Consider the following 20,054-nt stretch of genomic DNA (forward strand, 5'->3'; position numbering starts at 1 on the left):
AACTTTCCTCCTTAAGTGCATGCCTCATATGTAAAAATATCTCAGCCTTTGGACATTCCTTTGGCTCTTGAGTATCTAGATAAATAAATCTCAGAATATAATTCTAATTAGAAGGATCAAATTCATTTATGAATCCAGCAATCTTCTTGCCAAAAACAAGCATCAAACAGCCAAAAGTAGCAATCTTCTAGGGGTTGTTCAACGAATTTTTTCCCATGGTATTAAGCATAAAAAACCATGATTTCAGTAGGGAATCAACTAGGCTTGATTCAAATAATTTCCCAAAGATAAAAAAAATAACATTAAGATATAGAAAACTGATCCTTAAACTTGCATGAATGAGAGGAAACCGAATAAAAAAAAACCTTATGTTGATTCAATCAAAGTAGCAGCATTTAATCTTCATGTAGATAAGAGGAGCATACTCATTCTCCAACCTTCTTCATGAGGTTAATCATCAATAAACATCTCAGAAAAATAAAAGAAGAGTACTTATCTTGGAGAGCACAACGAGTTGCTCAATTTTGCTTCAACTCCAACTTTGCAAGCTTGATAAAATCGTATGATCAACACCTTAACCAAGGGACTTGGAATCCTAAAACCATAGCTCAGATACCATGTGGAATTTAGTATTTCATGGTGGAAGGCCTCGATCAAGGTGGTGGAGAAAGATAGGAGGAAGAAGAAGAGAAGAAAGGGAGAAGAGTGGAGAAGAGAGGAGAAAGAGAGGGATGACTGGTAGAGAAAGAGGGAGAGAACTCTTGGGAAAAGAGAGAATAGTCTAGGGACGAATTATGAGAAGAGGAGAGGCTTGATGCTCTACCCCATGCCTTGAGGCTCTTATTTATAGTTACGAGAAGAGGTTTATAATGACTACAATGCCCTTAGGGCTACGAGCTTTATGAAAGAAAAGACATAAGTGGACATACATTATCTTACATAATTACACCCTTATGACATCCTTATAAAGATCACTTTATTTACTCCCTTTGCCACCTCTAGACGTGGGGGAAGAGTTCTTTCTCTTTTTACCCTTTGTGCCACCCTTCATGGATGCCTTCTAATATTAGACTTGAACTCTAATCTTCTCATTATCTGCTTCCTTGTGGGTGCTTCTTTAAGAAACGTCCTTCAATGGTGTTTGAGGTCTTGAGTTAGGGTTTGATCATTTTGAAGCTTTAGACCTTGAGATACATGTACTCTTGAAGGTGAAGTCTATGAAATACTTAGATTTTTAAGTTGTTAGATCAATTAAGTTTTGTTATCATCAAAAGCAATAAGGGGGTCAACCTATAGTCAACAATCTCCCCCTTTTTTATGATGACAAAACCTAACTTGGAAAAAATAGAAATATACACTTCCCTAAGGTTGGAGTTAAAGTAATTTGTTCAAATTAAGCTTAAGCTCCCCTATAAACTTTGCATAGTGTGATATATATCCTTTTAAGCATAAGATTTGTAGAATTTTGAGTGCCTAGGTCTTTTGATCCAAGTTCCCATTGTTTCTCCCTCTTTTTGTCATACTCAAAAAGATAATGAAGTAAACATGCAAGTCGTAACAAAAAGTGGCTCAATGGCCGTATCATATATGGAATTGTCAATTCTTTACAAAACGTGTGTACACTGCTTCAAAGTAAATAAATACAAGCATAAAAAGGGAGTACACTAGGAGTCACAAAAAGGATGGATGGTTGGATCCTAAAATGACTAAAATGTAAGTGGAAGGTGGCTGAGGATGGTCTCTAAGAGGTGCTCAATCCTCAGTTGTCCATCCTTCAATTGATCTTGTGTGGCAAAGAAGGCTGCCTGAGTCACCACAACATCATCGATAGCTTCCTCAAGTGTTGTAAGATGGTTGGTGGAGGTTGAGGTTCCCTCATCCATGTGGCGCCTCTTCATGAATTCAAAATGTTTCGCTAGAGGTTTAGGACTAAGCTTGTTTCCCGAGGCTACTGGTTGCGGGGTAGACTCCTTCGTGATCTTCTCTTTTTGAATACTATCCTTGCCACTTGGAGAATCCAAATTTTCCCACTTTTGTTTCTCCTATGGACATCTTCTTCATGATGTCCACTAACACCTCATCTGAGAGGTTGACTCCGCATCTACTTAGGATGGTCGTGATCTCTTGAGCGAAAGGCAACCGGTCGCTCGTGTGCTCATCGCTATATTAGCCACTATTTTAAAAGGCTCTAATAGCTAGAATTACAAAACAGATTCTGACTTTTTTTTTGCTTCGGGTAGCTCAACATACGGTTTTACAACGCCAATCTCCCTAATAGATTGCTACTATATTTTAGCTCTAGCTAAACCTTTCTATCTAGATTCTATAGGTTCTAGATGAACCTTTCACAAATTCAACTAAAAGAAAAGAAAAAATACACCTTTACTTGGAGAGATGCTTCTCTTTAAGAGATTCAAGTTTCTCCTTCCTTTGTAGCACAATGTGAAATGATGGAGCTTTGACGATGTGAATGCAAGGATTTGGTGAAAGAGAAATAAGATTTTTCAAAGTGTGAGGCTATCTCTTTCACTCTAATACACTTTTAAAAGAATTATAATGGCTTGAATATTTGTCAATAAATGCTCATTAACTTCTCAATATACAGTTTAGTGGGGTATTTATAGCTTCCCCAACTCAAACTAGTCGTTGTTTGCCCGTTTGAAAAATTCAATACATTGATTGACTGATCATTGAAAAGCGATTGATTGATCAATCAATCATGACAAACTACTTCTTTGTTAGATAATGATTTATTGATCAGTAGACTAATCGATCAATATGTTACTATTAGTCCAGAAAATTTAAGTTGATCGATCATTGATAAGGAGATAATCCATCAATCAGAATTCCCTCTGGTTATGCCAATACAAGTGTGATCAATCAATGCATTTCCTATGATCGATAATGCTCCATGTCCCTGTAAGATTTTGTCTAATTGATTGAATAAGGTGGGATGATCGATCATTTCATGTGAAATTTTTTTGCCGAGGCAGAAATAATCAATCAATCCAAGTGGGATTACCAATCATGTTTTATAGCATAATGGCCGTGTTCTGGATGATTGATCAATCGACTATGGTAATTCCAAACAAATTAATTTTAAAAAAATATGTATGTTTTAGTTAGTTTTTTCATGTATATATTATCATATGATATTCCTTAGTTTCTTCAATAACAGATATGATTAATGTAGTCCCTTATGGGGCACAAGACCTCCATGGGACTTGTTAGCTCCGCATCTTAATACAAAACCGGTGGAACCGCAAACAATTTCACATACATGTTAACTTGTGTGCCACTACGACCAATTGTCCGACATGGCATCGCATTTTGATTCATAAAAAATGGTTTGCAGCCGATATCGTCTGGATTCTCGATTCTGCATGTGTCTGTGAGCCTTTTCTAGCTCTTTTTGTTTTTCTCTCTCGCGCTTGGTCCCGTCATCGCTCACTTGCTTGCTCTTCGGAAGCTGAGATACACAGCGGCGTTCGGTTTGTATCTGTATTCTCTCTGAAAGGATTTTCTGTTCTCTCTTGCCTTTGCTCGTATGCTGAGCACACGAATTTAGTGTATGCAGCTTTCTTTTTTTTTTTTTTTTTTTAATAGATCACCTGAACTTTTCTCTTTCGTAAAGATATTATCATCGAAAACATTTGAAAATTTCTAATTCCCTCTTTCTTTGAGGAGTTTCGCTTGGACATGAACCGCGACTGAATTTGAGGTTTTGGATTTGGAAGGATCGGGGTTGGGCTGCTTGTTTTGTTATTTTGGTGGCCTAATGCTTTTTGAATTTGTGCCATAGTGGCCTTTTTTCAATCTTGAGTTAAAGTCTTACATCAGGCTAAAAAACTGGGAAAAGTTTGAACCGGTTGAAACTTTATTAGCAAGTGGTAAGTACGAATGGAGTTGATTTTCTCTTTATTAGCAAGTGTGGAAAGTACGAATGGAGTTGATTTGCAGTCTAAAGAATTGGAGAAACTCTATTTAGTATCTTCCATCCAACTGTGGCTCTGTTAGTGCTTATGAAGCTTTGGAGTTGTGGAAACGACATCAATGTTAGCAAAAGAAATAATTATTGGAGTCAATTTCCTAATTAGAGTTTGCTAATTTTATTTGTTTGGACAGCGAAATATCCTTTTAGTTGAAATAAAAATGAGAAATAAATATTTAATTGTTTAAATTTAATATAGTGCATCTTGAGTTTTACTCTTGCAGTTGTTTGGCTAGTTAACATTCAAAAAAACAAGAAAAAGAAAAAAGCTGATCAGTTTGTTATGCCTTTCTGACCTCTCTTTGTAAAATGAACTCCTGGAAGGGAGCATAATCGCGGCCACAAATGTATTGGAGCATGATTTATTTGAGGTCTGAGTTTCTGTAAATAGTGTTCATCTTGCTTGTAGTCTTATTCATTTGTGTTGATACCTTTAATCAAATCAACGGTTTATGTGCTTATCGATAGCTATGCACATGGAGTCTAGCAATGTAGTTCACTGGATATGATGATTACTTTACTACTAGAACTATAAAGTGCATAACACTTTAATATTTTCTCCAGTATGTATTTTGCCATGGCTTTACAATTTAGGTAAGTCTTTTTTTTTGTTGATTTCATTTCCTTTATACAATAAAATGTTGCTTTTGATCTTGAAAACTGAAATGTAGGTGGACATGGTAAATTGGAGGAGAACATTTGGAAGGGTCATCAACTGAAATTTCCTGTCAATAAATGATAGCTAGGGTGACCTGTGGTTATGCCTGATGAGGACAGTTGGGCTTCTTTTTAACAAGGCTGTAAATTTATTCCCTCCCTCATGGGCAGCCATTGTTGCTGGAGCATTTGTACTTATTAGTATTTCACTATCTATGTACCTTCTGTTCGAGCACCTCTCTGGTTATAATAATCCTGAAGTATTTCTATCTATCCCTCTTTTGAGTTTATTATTATTATTTTAACTCTCCTGAAAGCAGTCACTGCATAAAAAGCATGTAATATGTTGCTTGGAATTACTGTGCAGGAACAGAAGTTTCTTGTTGGTGTTATTTTAATGGTTCCGTGCTATTCCATTGAATCGGTGAGTTGTTCTGACTACAGCTGCTTAAAGACATAATCTTTGTGTTTGTGTCTGGAAGCAAGCTGATTTGCCTTCTTTAATTTATTTTAACTTTATTGTATGTTGTGGTTTTTTAAAGTTTTATAACAAGCTCTGTCATGGCTATCTAGTAAGTGCGTACTTTACTGGGCACCCTTAAATAAACTTTCATTCTTTCTTATCTCTCTCTATTACCATTTCTCTATGGGGAGTGGAGGGTCTTCCTTTCTTGTGCAAAAACTAGATGATTTCCTTTGTAATTTATGGATTGGTTTGATGTTTATCTGATGGTGAAATTCATTCTGGCCCTTATAGCTTGTCTCACTTATGAACCCATCAATTAGCGTCTTTTGTGAGATCCTACGTGACTGCTACGAGGCCTTTGCAATGTACTGCTTTGGAAGGTACCTCATAGCCTGTTTGGGTAAGAGTTTTTGAACTATCTGGAAGGACTATAGAGTTTGTCTACTATATTCATTTGTTATTCTTCTGATGCATTTGTGTACTTTTTGTCTTTATTATCTTGAAGGTTATTTATGATGTTAAATTATTTCTATGGTGTTCACTCTTTCTAATTTTATTGACAAGCAGATCCAATTTTCCAAATGTGGACTTCAGAGCTGCTCCTATATTTTGCTGATTTTAATTCAATTTCTCCTTATTCCATGCATTGCAAATACTGCCATTATTATTTTCTATTATTTAAAAAGTTAATTCGGTTATCCTGTAGGGCTTTATGTCTAAAAAGGTAAGAGAAGAACATGAAGAAAGTGTTGGCTCAGAGAAGAAGAACAGTTTGTTAGAGGATTGAAGAGAAGAAGTGGAGAAGAAAAGGAAAAAAGAAAGAGTGGTGAAAGTAGGAGTGGGGTGAGACAAAAAGGGTGGAGAGCTTCTTTAGGTTCATTACTTGATCACCTATCATGTTATCTACATCAGGCTTTGAGTTTTGGGGTTTTCCCAAGTTAAGGGTTTTAAGTTTCAGTTAATTTCAGAAGAGGACATAAATATGGCTTATTTCCAAATGAGAAATAAGATTTGGAGTTTCTTTTTCAAAGAAAGGTCCTGTTGTAAGTTGCCTAAAGGTGTTAAATAAAAACATCGTAGGAGGAAATAAAATGACAATAACCCTTCCCATAAGATCTAATTTTGAAAATTAAGAAGATTATTTCATGTCAAAATTATTGGTTTTGTAAGAAAAAAATTATTTATAACCAAAGATGTGTCTTGTGTCTTTTCTATTACACAATTTATTTTTTAGTGTTTAAACTTTAAAATGTACATGTAGTCTTGGCTGCAATTCTGTCAGGATTTGCCATCTTTTGGAAATAGTCCTAGTTTTGTTCTCTTCAGAAATCATGAAAGTCAAGCCCTCTAAGGTCCCTAATATACAAAGATGCCCCTTAACTGAATACCAAACCAGCATAAGTAAACCTAGTTTTATGACACTATTTGGCATCAAGCAATACTTTATTATATTATAGGAACTTATCTTCAAACAAGAGGATGTTATTTTTTGGGAAGAATCCCATACGGAATAAAATAATATTAGGAAAAACCATATTGTTATTAGTTGGAAAAAAATCTCATTATTTTGGCGGGTCATTTTAGATAAACTTGGACACAACTTCAACATGCTATCAAAGAAGGATGTTTGCTTTGTACCCCTTTTGGGTTGTTCACATTTAGGCCCATTGTCTATTTTAGGGGAAGTTGAGAGAGAGGGTGAGGGTTTGTAACCCATTTTGGCCTTATTGGGTATTGGTAGGAATAGTCCCACATAGACTAATATATATATATATATTTTAAAAGGTGTGTATAAACCACGTAAACTAATATTAGGAAAATTCATATAGTTATTAGTTGGAAAAAGGCCTCCTAACTTCGGCTAACCATTTGAGATTGACTTGGACCCAATTATACCAGTTATCATAATCATATAGGTGTAATCACTGTGCAAAGTGTCAGGAATTGGTCATACCCTATCTTCATCACTTCTATGTCTGATTTCTTGTCTGATTTCTCATGCTTCCATATTGTTCTTATTCTTATTATTGAAAATTTTCTTGTTCTCTTTTCAAAAAAAAAAAAATTCTTGTTCTAATTGTTAACATTATTATATAGTCCTACCTTAATATTCTTTTCATTTCCTAGTTGATTTTTTTACATGTTTTGAGATTTCATTTTACACTTTTCAGGTGGAGAAAAGAGGACAATTGACTTCTTGAAGAGCCAAGGTCATTTGAGTTCTAAAACACCTTTGTTACAACATGGTTCAGATAAGGGGATTGTAAAACATCCATTCCCAATGAATTATGTCTTCAAACCATGGAGACTTGGACAATGGTTTTACCAAGTTGTCAAGTTTGGAATAGTTCAATATGTATGTTTGTTGAGTTGTTATCTCAGTCTTTTTTCTGTTGTTTGTGGTTTGTGAGAAACACAACATCTGACTGAGTTGAAACTAATACCTCGTTTTTTCTCTGTAGATGATAATAAAAACCTTTACTGCTCTTTCAGCGCTGGTGCTACAAGCCTTTGGTGTGTACTGTGAAGGAGAATTTAAACTGCATTGCGGGTATGGTTGGTGGTTAAAAATCCTAAATTCATGAAAGTATGTGTATATGCTTTCAGATGAGTATGTGTTGTTTGTTGGTACTTCTCTCCTCCAATTGCCTACATAAATATAATTTGTTTACTATCAAATTTCCTGCTTCTTAAGGCTTGCTGGTCTTCTTTATATAAACCTGCCACTGGCATATTCAGATAGGAATCCTAGATTTGCATTTCACTTTTTATGCATCCCCATCAAGAAAACAAAAGAAAAGTAAATTAATTAAAAAAAAACAACTTTGCTAGAAAATAAAGTACATTAATTAACCTCTAATTATACCTTCTAACATTTATTATTTGATTGGGTTGAGGTGTCATAGCGTCACTAAGTTTTGCCTAGGGATGTGCATTTGTATACCATAGCATCACTAAGTTTTGCCTAGGGGTGTGCATTTGTATATATGTTTTTTGTGTCTCACTTAATGGTTCCATGAAGACTTCTAAATTATCATGATTATCCCAATTTTTTTGCAAAGAAGAAGAAAAAAAGAGAAAAAGTCTTTCAAGAAAAAAGACTGACAGCAATACCGAGGATTTGAGATATTTTTATAAATAGAAAACTATGCTTAAATGGTGGAAAAATCTTAATGCTGGAAGTTATCTTTCTCCAGCTCCTGTAATACAGCAAGAAGGCTAACTATTCCTTTTTTTGTAAATTTGATCTGAAATATCAATAAACTATTTTATGGCTCATATAACCATGCAACAAATTTAGTACTTGAAAGTTTACTGCTCTCAAAGTGTATATATTGAATATGATTGTAGAGGATTAACATCTAGGCTGAGATTACTGATTTTAGTTATTTACTCTGGTAAACTTGCAGATATCCATACATGGCAGTGGTTCTAAACTTCAGTCAGTCTTGGGCTTTGTATTGCCTGGTGCAGTTCTATAATGCTACAAAGGATGAATTAGCGCATATAAAGCCATTGGCAAAATTCCTTACATTTAAGTCAATAGTCTTTTTGACATGGTGGCAAGATGTGGCTATTGCCATTATTTTTGCCTTGGGTTTATTCAAGAGCCCTATAGCTGAAGCATTGCAGTTCAAATCTAGTATTCAGGACTTCATCATTTGTATAGAGGTATTTCACTTTTTTTACAAAATTATCATATCCAACCTACCTTAGTACTCATCTGGTGGTTTTGAACCAAGTTTCTATATTCTAAGAAAATATTGTAGTTTTCTAACGTACCTGTATGTTCTTCCAGCACAGATGGGCGCTGCTGCTGTTGTCCACCTCTATGTCTTCCCTGCGAAGCCTTATGCATTAATGGATGAATGGATCTCTGGTAATGTAGCAGTTCTAGGGGATTATGCTTCTGTTGACTGCCCCGTAGACCCTGATGAAGTTAGGGATAGTGAGAGGCCTACAAAATTAAGAATGCCCCAGCAGGAAAATATTGATGTCAAGTCTGCAACAGCCATTGGTGAAAGTGTTCGTGATGTCTTTGTTGGTGGCGGTGGATATGTAAGTTGGTTTCTTTAATCTTCTCTTTTTTCCTCAAAAGATGAATTAACTTTGTTTATATCCCAAATAATGGGATAAAAGGAGCACAGCTTTTGACATGGATCAGTCCATAACTAGGGAAAGGACAGATATTATGTTTGTACTCTTCTACTAAATTGTCATGTTATTGTTTTTGTATCAGATCTTTACCAATATCAAAGATCTCGATACTCGTGTTTTGGCAAAGCCACTCATACGCGAAACCTGTTAATTTCTTGTAGATTGTGAAGGACGTCAAGTTTACAGTGACCCAAGCAGTTGAACCCATGGAGAAAGGCATTACACGGATCAACCAAAAGCTTCACAAGATCTCGGAAAACATAAAGAGGCATGAGAAGGAGAAAAGGAAAACCAAAGATGATAGCTGTATTAATTCATCTTCACCTAGGAAAGTGATTCGTGGAATTGATGACCCTCTCTTGAATGAAAGTGTAAGTGATGGAGGAGTCGCAAGGAGAAAACACCACCACAGGCGGGAATCAGGGTACAATAGTACAGAGAGTGGAGGAGAAAGCAGTGACCAGAGTTACGGTGGCTTTCAAATTCGTGGGCATAGATGGATATCAAAGGACTGACTTGACAGGAAACGTGTTAAAGAAATTAAGATGGAGTATTGCTGTAGATTGGACATGTTTGTAAGGATTTCTCCAGCAGCTGGTTTGGCGGATACAAAGCTTGTGGAGAGTGATGTTGTTTGGTGCAGAACACGACTGTAAATAGGTTGCTCTGCTGTTATTGAAGCTTTCCAGTTGATTGATGCCTGGGAAAATTGCCTACTAAAGTTTTGGTTCTCCCTTGTATAGAAAACCAACCTCCAAGAGCAACCTCAGTTAGATGGAAGTGTGCTGTTTATTCTTTCAGCTGTGTCTGAAACAGAGTTGCATTCTGGGAAAAGCCAAGGAAGGGATTTGAAATGTCGTGAGAATAGACATCAGAGGTAAAGGTAAACTCTAAATTTCACTGTCGAACTCTCACGTACAGATTACTCTGTTCTAGAACCACTGCTCGTTTTGTACTTTGTTTATTGGTCGAGCTGACTTGGGTTTCCTTAGATGTGTAGTCGTTCATCACAAAATTAAAGAACCAAGGATTATGAAAATTCAGCGACGCTTCTGTTACATTTCCTATATTGTAAGGGAAGAATTTCCAGATTTTCGTATGATACATAGCTGAAAGTGGAAGTACTCCCATAGTTTGGCAAATGGTTCATAAAAGAATCAATCCTGTTGAAATGCATTATCATTTTATTTGATATGCATTTATAAGAGGAAGATACACTATTATAAAAGTTAAATTTAAAAATCAAGTTAGTATTATATTTGCTATAGTTTTAAGTAAACAGGAATTCACGGCTGATCTAATACGAAAAATCATTTGGTATAAAATAAACAAAAATGGTTATGCCATCTGACTTTTGTATATTTTGTACTAAATGATTTTTTGTATTGGATCAACCTTGTACTAAATGATTTTTTGTATTGGATCAACCTTTGCAAGAATTCAGTATCAAATTTACTATAATTCAAAAGGGTGTTTCGAGATTCAAGAACATGTATTCTGATTGCTTCAATAAGAGAATGGTTATACAATTGTTGTAGTAGCCCTAGAAAAAGAGAATACAGGGGATGAGTTAATTAAATCCACTGTTTCAATGCAAAACCTTTCCTCCCTTCTTCTCTCACTTCCCCTCTCTTTAGTCTGTAAATCAATCATTGGTTCATGGATATTGGAAAAAAAATACAGAATCAACCAAAATTTTGGTGACTTCCTCTCATCTTCTATCCTTCTGAATGTTAGCCATAATTTTTGCAACAACATGAATAAATAATACCAACTTGGTTGCGCCTAAACTCAACCCAATCCATTCGTGTAAAACAAAAGCAATTTTCCCTATCATTCATGAATATCACCAACACTACTGACTACTGTTAGTAGCTGCCTGCAATGGAGATTGGTAGCCCATACATAGTACATTCAGCGGCTTAAACATCAAACAGCAGATAACCAGCCCGATTATGAAGACTCATTTCCAGGAGAATGTTGGATAAGATCAAATAACAGGCCATATAAACAATACCAAGACACCTACGCATAATCGTTTAGAGTAAAGCTTGCCACAGATTATCATTATACATCACACAACGACAGGCCAACATATATCTCCTTGGCAGCCCTCATTGAGGCACTAAAGGGTAATATCTACCAAATTGCACATTAATTCGAAAACCATGGAATGAAACTTTATGTATGGGATGTTAGCTACTGTAAAGACAAGAAGACCCAAATCTGTAGCACAACAATATGTACCGAAGGATGCCTATCTTCTCACTGGCGGTCCACCCCTACCCGGAGCGGCACCACGGCCTGCAGCCTGAGCCTGCACATGGAACAAAACTTATGAACTTGATTTACTTACACCATTTTGCCAGCAAAACCCACAAGCCGCTAGGAGATAGCTTAGTAGTTAAAATGTAACGCATAGACATGTGAAACCAAAACTTACATTTCATACATTGAACAATGAATAGAAATGACAGGCAGTTTCTTTGTTCTTTTACTTTTTTTTTTAATGAGTTTCTGTTCTAATTTTGGTTTTACAGGAAGCTGGGATTGCTTAGATCCACATTAGACCACAATGATAACCTCCCACAGGTAGAGCAGGAGCTGTTTCCAGTTTTGATTCAGGTTGTTCTGGAAACTAGTACTTAAGCCCGGTCAATTACCCACATCTGAAGTATGCTCCAGAGTTCACACGGCTTAGGCCAATTCAGTCCTATCCTATCCTAATCAAATGTGAAGTGTAAATATCTGGCATATTCTTTACATGAGTGCTGAAGATTTAAATAAAAATTGAGCAGCATCACAAACAATTGTAGCAATGGGCAGTTTATGTCAACTAAGTTCAAACTTCTATCAACGAGGTTGACAGGATAACATATTGTGTATCACATTGTATATTTGGCAATACACTTTAGAAATTGTTTGGGTGCATCAGAATGGCTTAACTGCAATAATCTAACCCCTAAGAAGACACTAAAATCTTGTTGAGACATTAATATCTTGTTGAATTGGCTTGAGGATTTGACAATGAAGTTCCTCATAAACTTTTAAGGGAGAAATAACCATCTTGATAATCAGCAAAGAGAAATTACTGATGATATCAAATCCATATTGGAAAGCACATGCAAAAACAGACCTCCTTCAATAGGCAGATGTTCCACAATGGGCACAAAAGCTACTATTGCCATGTTCAGTATAATCATGACTCACTATGAATTGAGGTACCACTTTAAGTAATATTAAGAAAGCACAAAAGGATGTGCCTACTTTACAAACTCAAAACAGTACAAAATAGTGGTTCCAAACTTACCCTGGCTCGCATAGCAACAGCACGGCCACGGCCAACTCCCAAAGAAGAACCCTTGCCCTTGAAGAAGCCAAGCATCACTATCAGTATCGGAGCACAAGAATTTAAATTGCACATATGGCTGCGAGAATATTATCTTACTTTGATTCTTGCATCGAGGCGCTTGAACATTGGAGCATTTTTCAGCATATCAGGTATGACCATGAACCTAATGCAACTTACAAATTAGGAACACTTTACAACTCAACAATGTCTTCATTCTATTTTAGATGGATGCATGATGGACTCACCTAACCTTGCTACCACGGATGAAAACATGCTCAAGCTGTGATACCTTTCCATCCTACAAGACAGAATAATAGACAGGATAAGCAGGAAGCAAAGTTCAGACCTACCCCCCCCTCAGATGGTGCTCCTGGGGTTACACTGTTACTGCTTCCCTAAGCACTGATATAATAAAGAATTCTACCAAAACAGGGTAGCATTCAGGAATCTTCAGCTAAAAGACTCTGAATCTTGAAACTTCAGGTAACGACGAGTACATGACAATCATGCAAAGTACTTTTAAAAGGCCTCATAGCATATTCATTGTTCCTCACATACCCTTTCTACAATATATACCACAATGTATGACATTAAATTTTTTTCATAAATACTGTCATGTGGATGCTTAAAGTATGCAGTAAGAATGCCAACTCAAAAAACAGTTGGATCACATTAAACCCAGTGATCAGTCTTAAACACAGTTCCTTGAGGGAGTACATGAAGCTACTACTTTATGAAAACACCCCAAGAAGTTCCTTCAGAAAAATGACATTCTCCCGAAGGTTATAGCAGTTGATAGTCTGGTCATGAGTAAAGCAGTCCCACATGTTTTATACAATACTCCAACATTTATCAGCATGAATACAAGAGTCCATCCGCTGGTCTTATGTAAAGAAATTGTACATCTTTATACAGAACCTCAACATTTATCAGCAGGTCGCAAGAGTCCATAATCTGATGTCATGTAAACCAATTCAACATCTTTATAGAGAAGTCCAACGTTTCTAAGAATTATGTTCCAGAAAAAGAATTATATATGCAATGCCTCAACCGTGACCAGAAATACAACCACAAAGAGGAGAACCACGAAAAACGAACAAGGAAAATCCTACCAATTTCTGAGATGAGGCTATTTTATTAACTTAAGAGGAAAGAAAAATAAGTAAAATCAACATTTCAAAGTCATTCTTCAAGAAAGAAAAATAGCAGTAGCCCAGTTTGCTATAATCTAAACGTCAGCTAAAAGATAAGACTACCCTACCAATTTCTGAAACGAGGCTAGTTTGTTAACTTAAGAGGAACGAAAAATAGTAAAATCAACATTCAAACTCATTCTTCAAGAAAGAAAACTAGCAGTAGCCCATATAATCTAAACGTCAGCAAAAAGTTAAGACTACCCTTCTTCTTTCTTCCCCGCAATGCATTGACGAATTTTGAGATGAAGCAGTGCCACATGTCCTACAAAAGGGGACATTTTCCAAACTCGAAACAGTTTACAGTTTTGTAAACTCAAAACTTCGTCCAAAAACCCCCCACAAAGAAAAGGGTGCCAAGGTATTGACCAACAGGCTTCCAATAAAAGAATCAGAACGCAAAACACAAAGAGTCATTAAATATCAGTAAGGACCTTGGCGGTGTATGTGATAGATTCAAGCTGACAATTCCAGTTGTCTTCGCACTCGATCATGTTACCTCTGTACAGCTCCCCGCTCTTGAGCTCCACTGTTACCACATGACCTGCGGCTTCGTGCAGAAGCTTAACTGGAATACCCAAACTCCTGCTCATGGTGTCCCTGTTTCTAAACCCAAATAGGCCTCTACAAAACCCTAATTTTAATGGAGTTTTGGAGGTGGGAATCCAAAAAAACACACACAAACCTGGTCTGTATAATTTCACTCCAGGACTACTGTCTTAACCATAGTATTACGACTCGGGTGAGTCGACTCGTTAAATGTCTTGGACGGTTCGGGTCGAGGGCATGGGCAGGACTTGCCCCGACTACCAGACCCGCTGGTATAAAGAATAAATGGCAGAGAAAACCCTAACTTCGTATTAATTGGGCGATAGCTAGAGGGAGGGCGAGGAGGAGGGGGAGGGACGAGGAGCCAAGGGAGGAGAGAAGGGGGGCCGAGGGGTGAGGGAAGGGAGGAAGAGTATTATGGATTTATTATTGAAATATTTAGAAGCGGTATTGATTTATTCTAAAAAATTTGAAGTGTTATAGAATGTTCTTGGCACGTAGTGAGGAGATTCAGGTATTATAAATATCTGTCACATATTTTTTTATTTTTTATTTTGTTGTGTTTATCCAAGCTACTAGGTAGAGTCGTCTACCTAGACATCTGTTAGTCAAAGAATCCTTACCCTCATTAATAATGATGTACAATTCATAGTAAATGTGAAACTATATAAGGTTCTACTACGGGTATTCGGTGAAATTGGACTTTGATAGTTTTTTGCATAAATAAGACTAATTCAACTTCAATTGTAAGTTGTCCAATCAAAACAGGGTTGAGTTATCTACCCAGACCTAATAGCCAACGAACCCTGAGCCTCATCATTGACAATGTATGGTTTATAGTGGCTACGAATTCATATGAGGCAATACTAGGTGAAATTGGAATTAGATAGTTTTTTTTTAATAAATAGGACTAATTCAACTTCAATAACTTTATTATTGAAAATTTTAGAACTGCTATGGAATGTTCTTGTCATGTGGCTTTTTTTTTAATGTTTTGTTGGGTTTGTCCTAGTTATTACATTGGGTATTTAAAGTCCAATTGAGAGTAGTAATCAAAAGTAGGTTGAGTCCAATCAAAATTCGTCCATTAGCCAACAATTTTTTCCCCTTATCATTGACAATGTACGGTTCATAGTGATTGACACATCATATACAGCTCTACCAAGGGGTATTTTATAAAATTGGATTTAGATAGTTTTTTTTGCATGAATAGGGCTAATTCAACTTCAATAGTAGGTTGAGTCCAATCAAGACTAGGTTAAGTCGTCTGCCCAGACGTCCATTATCCAACGAATCCCAACCCTCATCACTGATGATGTACGAGGCATACTGACTGCGAAGTCATATGGGGCTTGACAATGGGATATTCGGTGAAATTGGACTTAGTTTTTTTTTCATAAATAGGACTAATTCAACTTCAATAGTAAGTTGAATCCAATCAAGACTAGGTTGAGTTGTCTACCCAGACATTCATTAGCCAATGATTCTCGACCATCATCATTGACAATGTACAGTTCATAGTTATTGTAAAGTAATATGAGGTTTTACTAGGAGTATTCAATGAAATTGGACTTAACTAGTTTTTTTTTTTGCATAAATAGGACTACTTCAACTTTAATAAATTATTATTAAAAAAATTAGAAGTGCTATTGATTTGTTTATGAAATTTTTTGAACCATGTAGAGTGTTTTAGTCATTCGCTTATGTCCTTATTAAGTTGTTGGAAAATTATTTCAAGAAAAAAACTCTTACTAATGTATGTAGATTTTGTAGATAATATGTTATATGTTGTCAATGGTTCGTGTCATCTGTCGATACAATAGGCAATTGAAGGAGAATCTTAGAAATTTTATTGGCTATGATCGAGGTCAATAACAATTCATAGAGATTGCAGTTTTTGATTAATTTTGAAGAGTTCTTAATGATGATGTATGAAGTGACTAGGTGGGACGATGATACTCACAAAATGGGCCAAACTTCCACTTGGTTACAGGGCTTTAACTATTTTTAGGTGGAAATAATCAAAGTTTGGCTACTATATTTGGTTTTGCTTCAAGTAATTAACTTATGATAGTGGAGATAGTGGAAATAAGCAAAATTTGGCTACTATATTTGGTTTTGCTTCAAGTAATTAACTTATGATAGTGAAGATTTACCTAGAAAAAAGTTTTAAGACAATGAACTCATGGAATGGAGTGTACGAGGAATCAAGACTTTATTGGTGAAATATCTTATCCCCAAGGATTGCCAAATAGATTTGATGATATCGAGAAGTATTTATATTTGTATATTCATTTAAATATTAACCATTATCAATATAGGTTTAATGCACAAGAGCGTGAAGTGGGGTTTTTTAACCCCTTGCCTATGACAACGTTATCCGAGGGTGAACATCTTCACCTATGTAATTTTATATACCCCTTCATTATTCAATCAGTGTTAGAGTATGATATTAATTGTATCTCTTTAAATATTTATGTTTTTCTAATTTGTATTCATGGTTGTTTGTGATGATGATAGTGAGAGCTTAAGTGATGAAGATATTGATTTAGAGAATAATGATAGTGATTTTAATACTAGTATGTCAATTGCCATTGACCATAAGTGAGATGAGATATTGGAAGTCGGGGCTTATAATGACAAAGTTGAAGAAACAAATACAATTGGGTACCATGATATATATGAAGATGCTTGGGAGGTCAATGCCAAGTGTGTGAATAATATTCCTAGAATAAGAAAAATTTTGGATCCAACATTAGATAATATTAGTGTGGATCGAATATTTGAGGATAAGTCCCAGATGGACTTTATTTTCAAAAATACTCGATTGAAAGACATGTCGAGTATACAAAATTGAGGTTTAGAGGTTATGATTATAAAAGTTAAATGTGTTCATGATGATTGTCCTTGGAGTGTCTTTACATCATTTAGTAAAAAAAAATTTCAATTTAAGATAAGAATATGGTGGAGATTACACGTGTTAATTCTACTATGTGTCATGATCATCAATAATGCACATCATCTTTCATTTGTAAAGTCATTATGCCAATTGTGAGGATAAAATTTACTTTGGCTCTTGATAATGTTCAACAGATAATGAAAGATAAATATCATATTTATATCACGTATGAGAAAGCATAGAGAGCAAAATGTAAAGCTTTGAAAATAATTTTTGGTAATTGGGTTGACTCATTCAATTTGCTGCAAAAAAATTTAAATGTAATAAAAGAGTCAAATCCAACTAATGAGCATATGTTGTGTTGTGATGAAATTGGGCATGAAACGAGGTTTAGATGTGTATTTTGGGCATTTGGGCCATCTATTACGGGTTTCCAATATTGTAGAGCTCTTGTTAATGTTGATAGAACATATTTATATGAGAATTATCCTGGATGCTTGTTGATTGCTACTGCTCTTGATGTGGACAATGATCTTTTTCCTCTAGCTTTTGCAATTGTTGAATACAAAACATCAAAGTAGTTGGGAATGATTTTTAGTTTGTCTAGATCATTTTTTTTATTTGAGGAAGAAGACGCCTTACTCTCATTTCAGATTGCCATAAGAATTTGATTAGGGCAGTCCAAAAACAATTTCCACCTCCAATATAGTTGCTAATTTCAAGAAGTTGTTCAAAAATAATACTTTGATTGCTCTCACATGGTCTTGAGCACAAAAAAAAAAATCATGAAATTTTATCATGCAATGAAGTTGATTAGGCAACAAATTGAGCGGGTGAAAGAATTACTAACAGGAGGAATTGAATTATGAGTTATGGTCACTGGTGCATGATGGCCATGTTCGATTTAGTGTGATAACCACTAATATGTTTGAGAGCTTCAATAGTGTTTTGAAAGGTGTTAGAAATCTTCCTATTTAAGCATTTGTAGCAACAACTTTTTATAGACTGACAATTTTTTTGTGGAAAGGCAAGAAAATGCTACAAAGATGAGATCTTTCAGTACTCCTGTTGATGGTACTCTGAGAAATAATGTGAATCAACCAAAAGAGTTTTAGGTATTTTAGTATCATAATGGTGTGTTTGATGTCTATGTGATTCAAGGAAAATCTTATGAGGTTGATTTATAGAATTGATATGTATATGCAATTGCTTTCAAGTGGAAAAAGTTTTTTTGTGGCCATGCCAATGCAGTATATGAAAAAATCAATTATGATTTCAATTAATTATGTGGTCCTTTGTATACAAGAGTGAAATATAGACAAACATATGCAATTGGTTTCTATCCTAATAGAGATAGACTTCATTGGTTCGATACGGGTGCATGAGTTGTTCCACTTATTATAAGGAGGCAATTAGCCTACCACGTTATGTTCGTATATCTACAGCAATTGATAGAGAAAAATGCAGTAGTTACTTTTGTGATAGATATAAACAACTAGAGCACAATGCTTAAAAAAAGTCAAAATCTTCTAGTTAGACACCCAATAAATACTCAGGAAAGTAATCAAAGGTAAATTTTTTTATTATTGTATAATTTAATTATTAATTTTGTTAATTGTCTTTTATTTTTGGTATTCTATATGTAATAATCAGTCATTTGTTCATTTAAATTATATAGCCATTCTTAGTTAAAGTTGTGGATAGTAGTCAGGTAGTTAAACTAACTAAACTCGAGGTATATCTCTTCTATGTTTTTTTTTATTATTTTTTTATGAATTTCGTTTTCATTTTTATTTTATGGTTTGTTGATTGGAGTGTTATGAGATTGTCATTGCCATATGGTGAGGAGCTTAAGGTGTATATGTTAAGGAATAGTCCCACATGGATTAGTGAGTAAAAATATGTTGAGTTTATTAGTTAGAAAAGAGATTTTCCTAAGTTGGCTAGTTATTTTGTGATGAGATTTTGACCTAACTTCACATGTTATCATAGTAGGTACTCATATGTGGGTTGCCAGCCAAATTATCTACATGAAGTGCTACAAAAGAGGGCCTACATGTGAGGGAGAGTGTTAATGAATAGTCCCACATGGATTAGTGAGTAGAAAGATGTTGAGTTTATTAGTTGAAAAAGAGGTTTCCTAAGTTGGCTAGTCATTTTGGGATGGGCATTTGGACCAACTTCACAGTATATTATTATCCACCACATAGTTTCGTCATTCATTTTTGGATTTATGGGATTGTCATACCATATGGTGATGAATTATTTTAGTCATTTGTATGTTTTCCCTTTACTTCCTATCGTCCTTTCACTTATCATTGGAGAGACCTAAAACCCTTTAGACTCACACGTGAAAAGGGGGGCAAGGTCCTTTACCAATGAAAAGGGAGAAAGAGAGGGGAGACGCCTTTTCTAGATGCAAACTTATGGGTTTCATAAAATAGGAAAAGGTCCTTTATAATGATTGTTATGTGTGATATGGCAGATTATCATTTCTAGAAGTAGTCAAGGATTAATTCCAAAGAAGTAAAGGAAGGAGTTAGTCTATAGAGATATAATTGTTGTCATTCGTTTTTATCATACAATTGAATGAATTTTTCAGATTTAATATAGCATAAAATTTGTAGCCTACTTCAACAAGGGGGTCACATATTGTTTGTAGGAGATTATAAGTCTAGAGCCTATACTTTTAGCATACATGAAGCAAAAAAGATAATTAGATAGTGTTCTTGTAGGTTCTCTCCAATATGGAACTCATATTTGGAATAAAAGAGTATTATTACATGGTT

The 20,054-nt window shown here is 35.3% G+C and overlaps 2 protein-coding genes across 5 annotated transcripts; one reads left to right on the top strand and one right to left on the bottom strand.

Moving 5' to 3' along the window:
- The first annotated feature begins 3,412 nt into the window (after positions 1-3,412).
- On the top strand, positions 3,413-10,363 carry LOC137938830 (protein LAZ1-like). Of its 4 annotated transcripts, XR_011109909.1 has the most exons (10): positions 3,425-3,491; positions 4,663-4,908; positions 5,016-5,072; positions 5,406-5,514; positions 7,286-7,470; positions 7,577-7,665; positions 8,525-8,786; positions 8,919-9,173; positions 9,434-9,932; positions 10,016-10,363. XR_011109909.1 is itself a non-coding variant. In XM_068783890.1 (9 exons), the coding sequence occupies exons 2-9, from the start codon at positions 4,759-4,761 to the stop codon at positions 9,785-9,787; spliced, it is 1,461 nt and encodes a 486-aa protein (XP_068639991.1). In that variant the 5' UTR covers positions 3,413-3,569; positions 4,663-4,758; the 3' UTR covers positions 9,788-10,363. The 4 variants fall into 4 exon arrangements, 3 of the variants coding, with proteins under 3 accessions (XP_068639991.1, XP_068639990.1, XP_068639992.1); XM_068783890.1 differs by having other exon boundaries at positions 3,413-3,569; positions 9,434-10,363; XM_068783889.1 differs by having other exon boundaries at positions 9,434-10,363.
- Positions 10,364-11,208: 845 nt separating this feature from the next.
- On the bottom strand, positions 11,209-14,660 carry LOC137939068 (small nuclear ribonucleoprotein SmD3b-like). Its single transcript, XM_068784243.1, has 5 exons — positions 14,252-14,660; positions 12,870-12,922; positions 12,721-12,787; positions 12,583-12,639; positions 11,209-11,589 (listed from the first exon to the last, which is right to left on the bottom strand). The coding sequence occupies exons 1-5, from the start codon at positions 14,408-14,410 to the stop codon at positions 11,530-11,532; spliced, it is 396 nt and encodes a 131-aa protein (XP_068640344.1). The 5' UTR covers positions 14,411-14,660; the 3' UTR covers positions 11,209-11,529.
- Between the last annotated feature and the right edge of the window lie 5,394 nt (positions 14,661-20,054).

The sequence above is a fragment of the Aristolochia californica genome, unplaced genomic scaffold, assembly GCF_029961685.1.
Source record: "Aristolochia californica isolate CCGP_79_NKW_82.1479 unplaced genomic scaffold, dmAriCali1.0.hap1 SCAF_8, whole genome shotgun sequence".
NCBI lineage: Eukaryota > Viridiplantae > Streptophyta > Magnoliopsida > Piperales > Aristolochiaceae > Aristolochia > Aristolochia californica.

Bases quoted from the DNA above. Each gene is read 5' to 3' on its own strand.
- LOC137938830 (XM_068783890.1), top strand. From the start codon at position 4,759: ATGAGGACAGTTGGGCTTCTTTTTAACAAGGCTGTAAATTTATTCCCT. The intron at 5,515-7,285 runs GTAAGAGTTTTT...TACACTTTTCAG, and splicing joins GTACCTCATAGCCTGTTTGG to GTGGAGAAAAGAGGACAATT. The intron at 7,666-8,524 runs GTATGGTTGGTG...GTAAACTTGCAG, and splicing joins GAATTTAAACTGCATTGCGG to ATATCCATACATGGCAGTGG.
- LOC137939068 (XM_068784243.1), bottom strand. From the start codon at position 14,410: ATGAGCAGGAGTTTGGGTATTCCAGTTAAGCTTCTGCACGAAGCCGCA. The intron at 12,640-12,720 runs GTAAGATAATAT...GGCTTCTTCAAG, and splicing joins GCCTCGATGCAAGAATCAAA to GGCAAGGGTTCTTCTTTGGG. The intron at 11,590-12,582 runs GTAAGTTTGGAA...TTCCATGTGCAG, and splicing joins CTGTTGCTATGCGAGCCAGG to GCTCAGGCTGCAGGCCGTGG.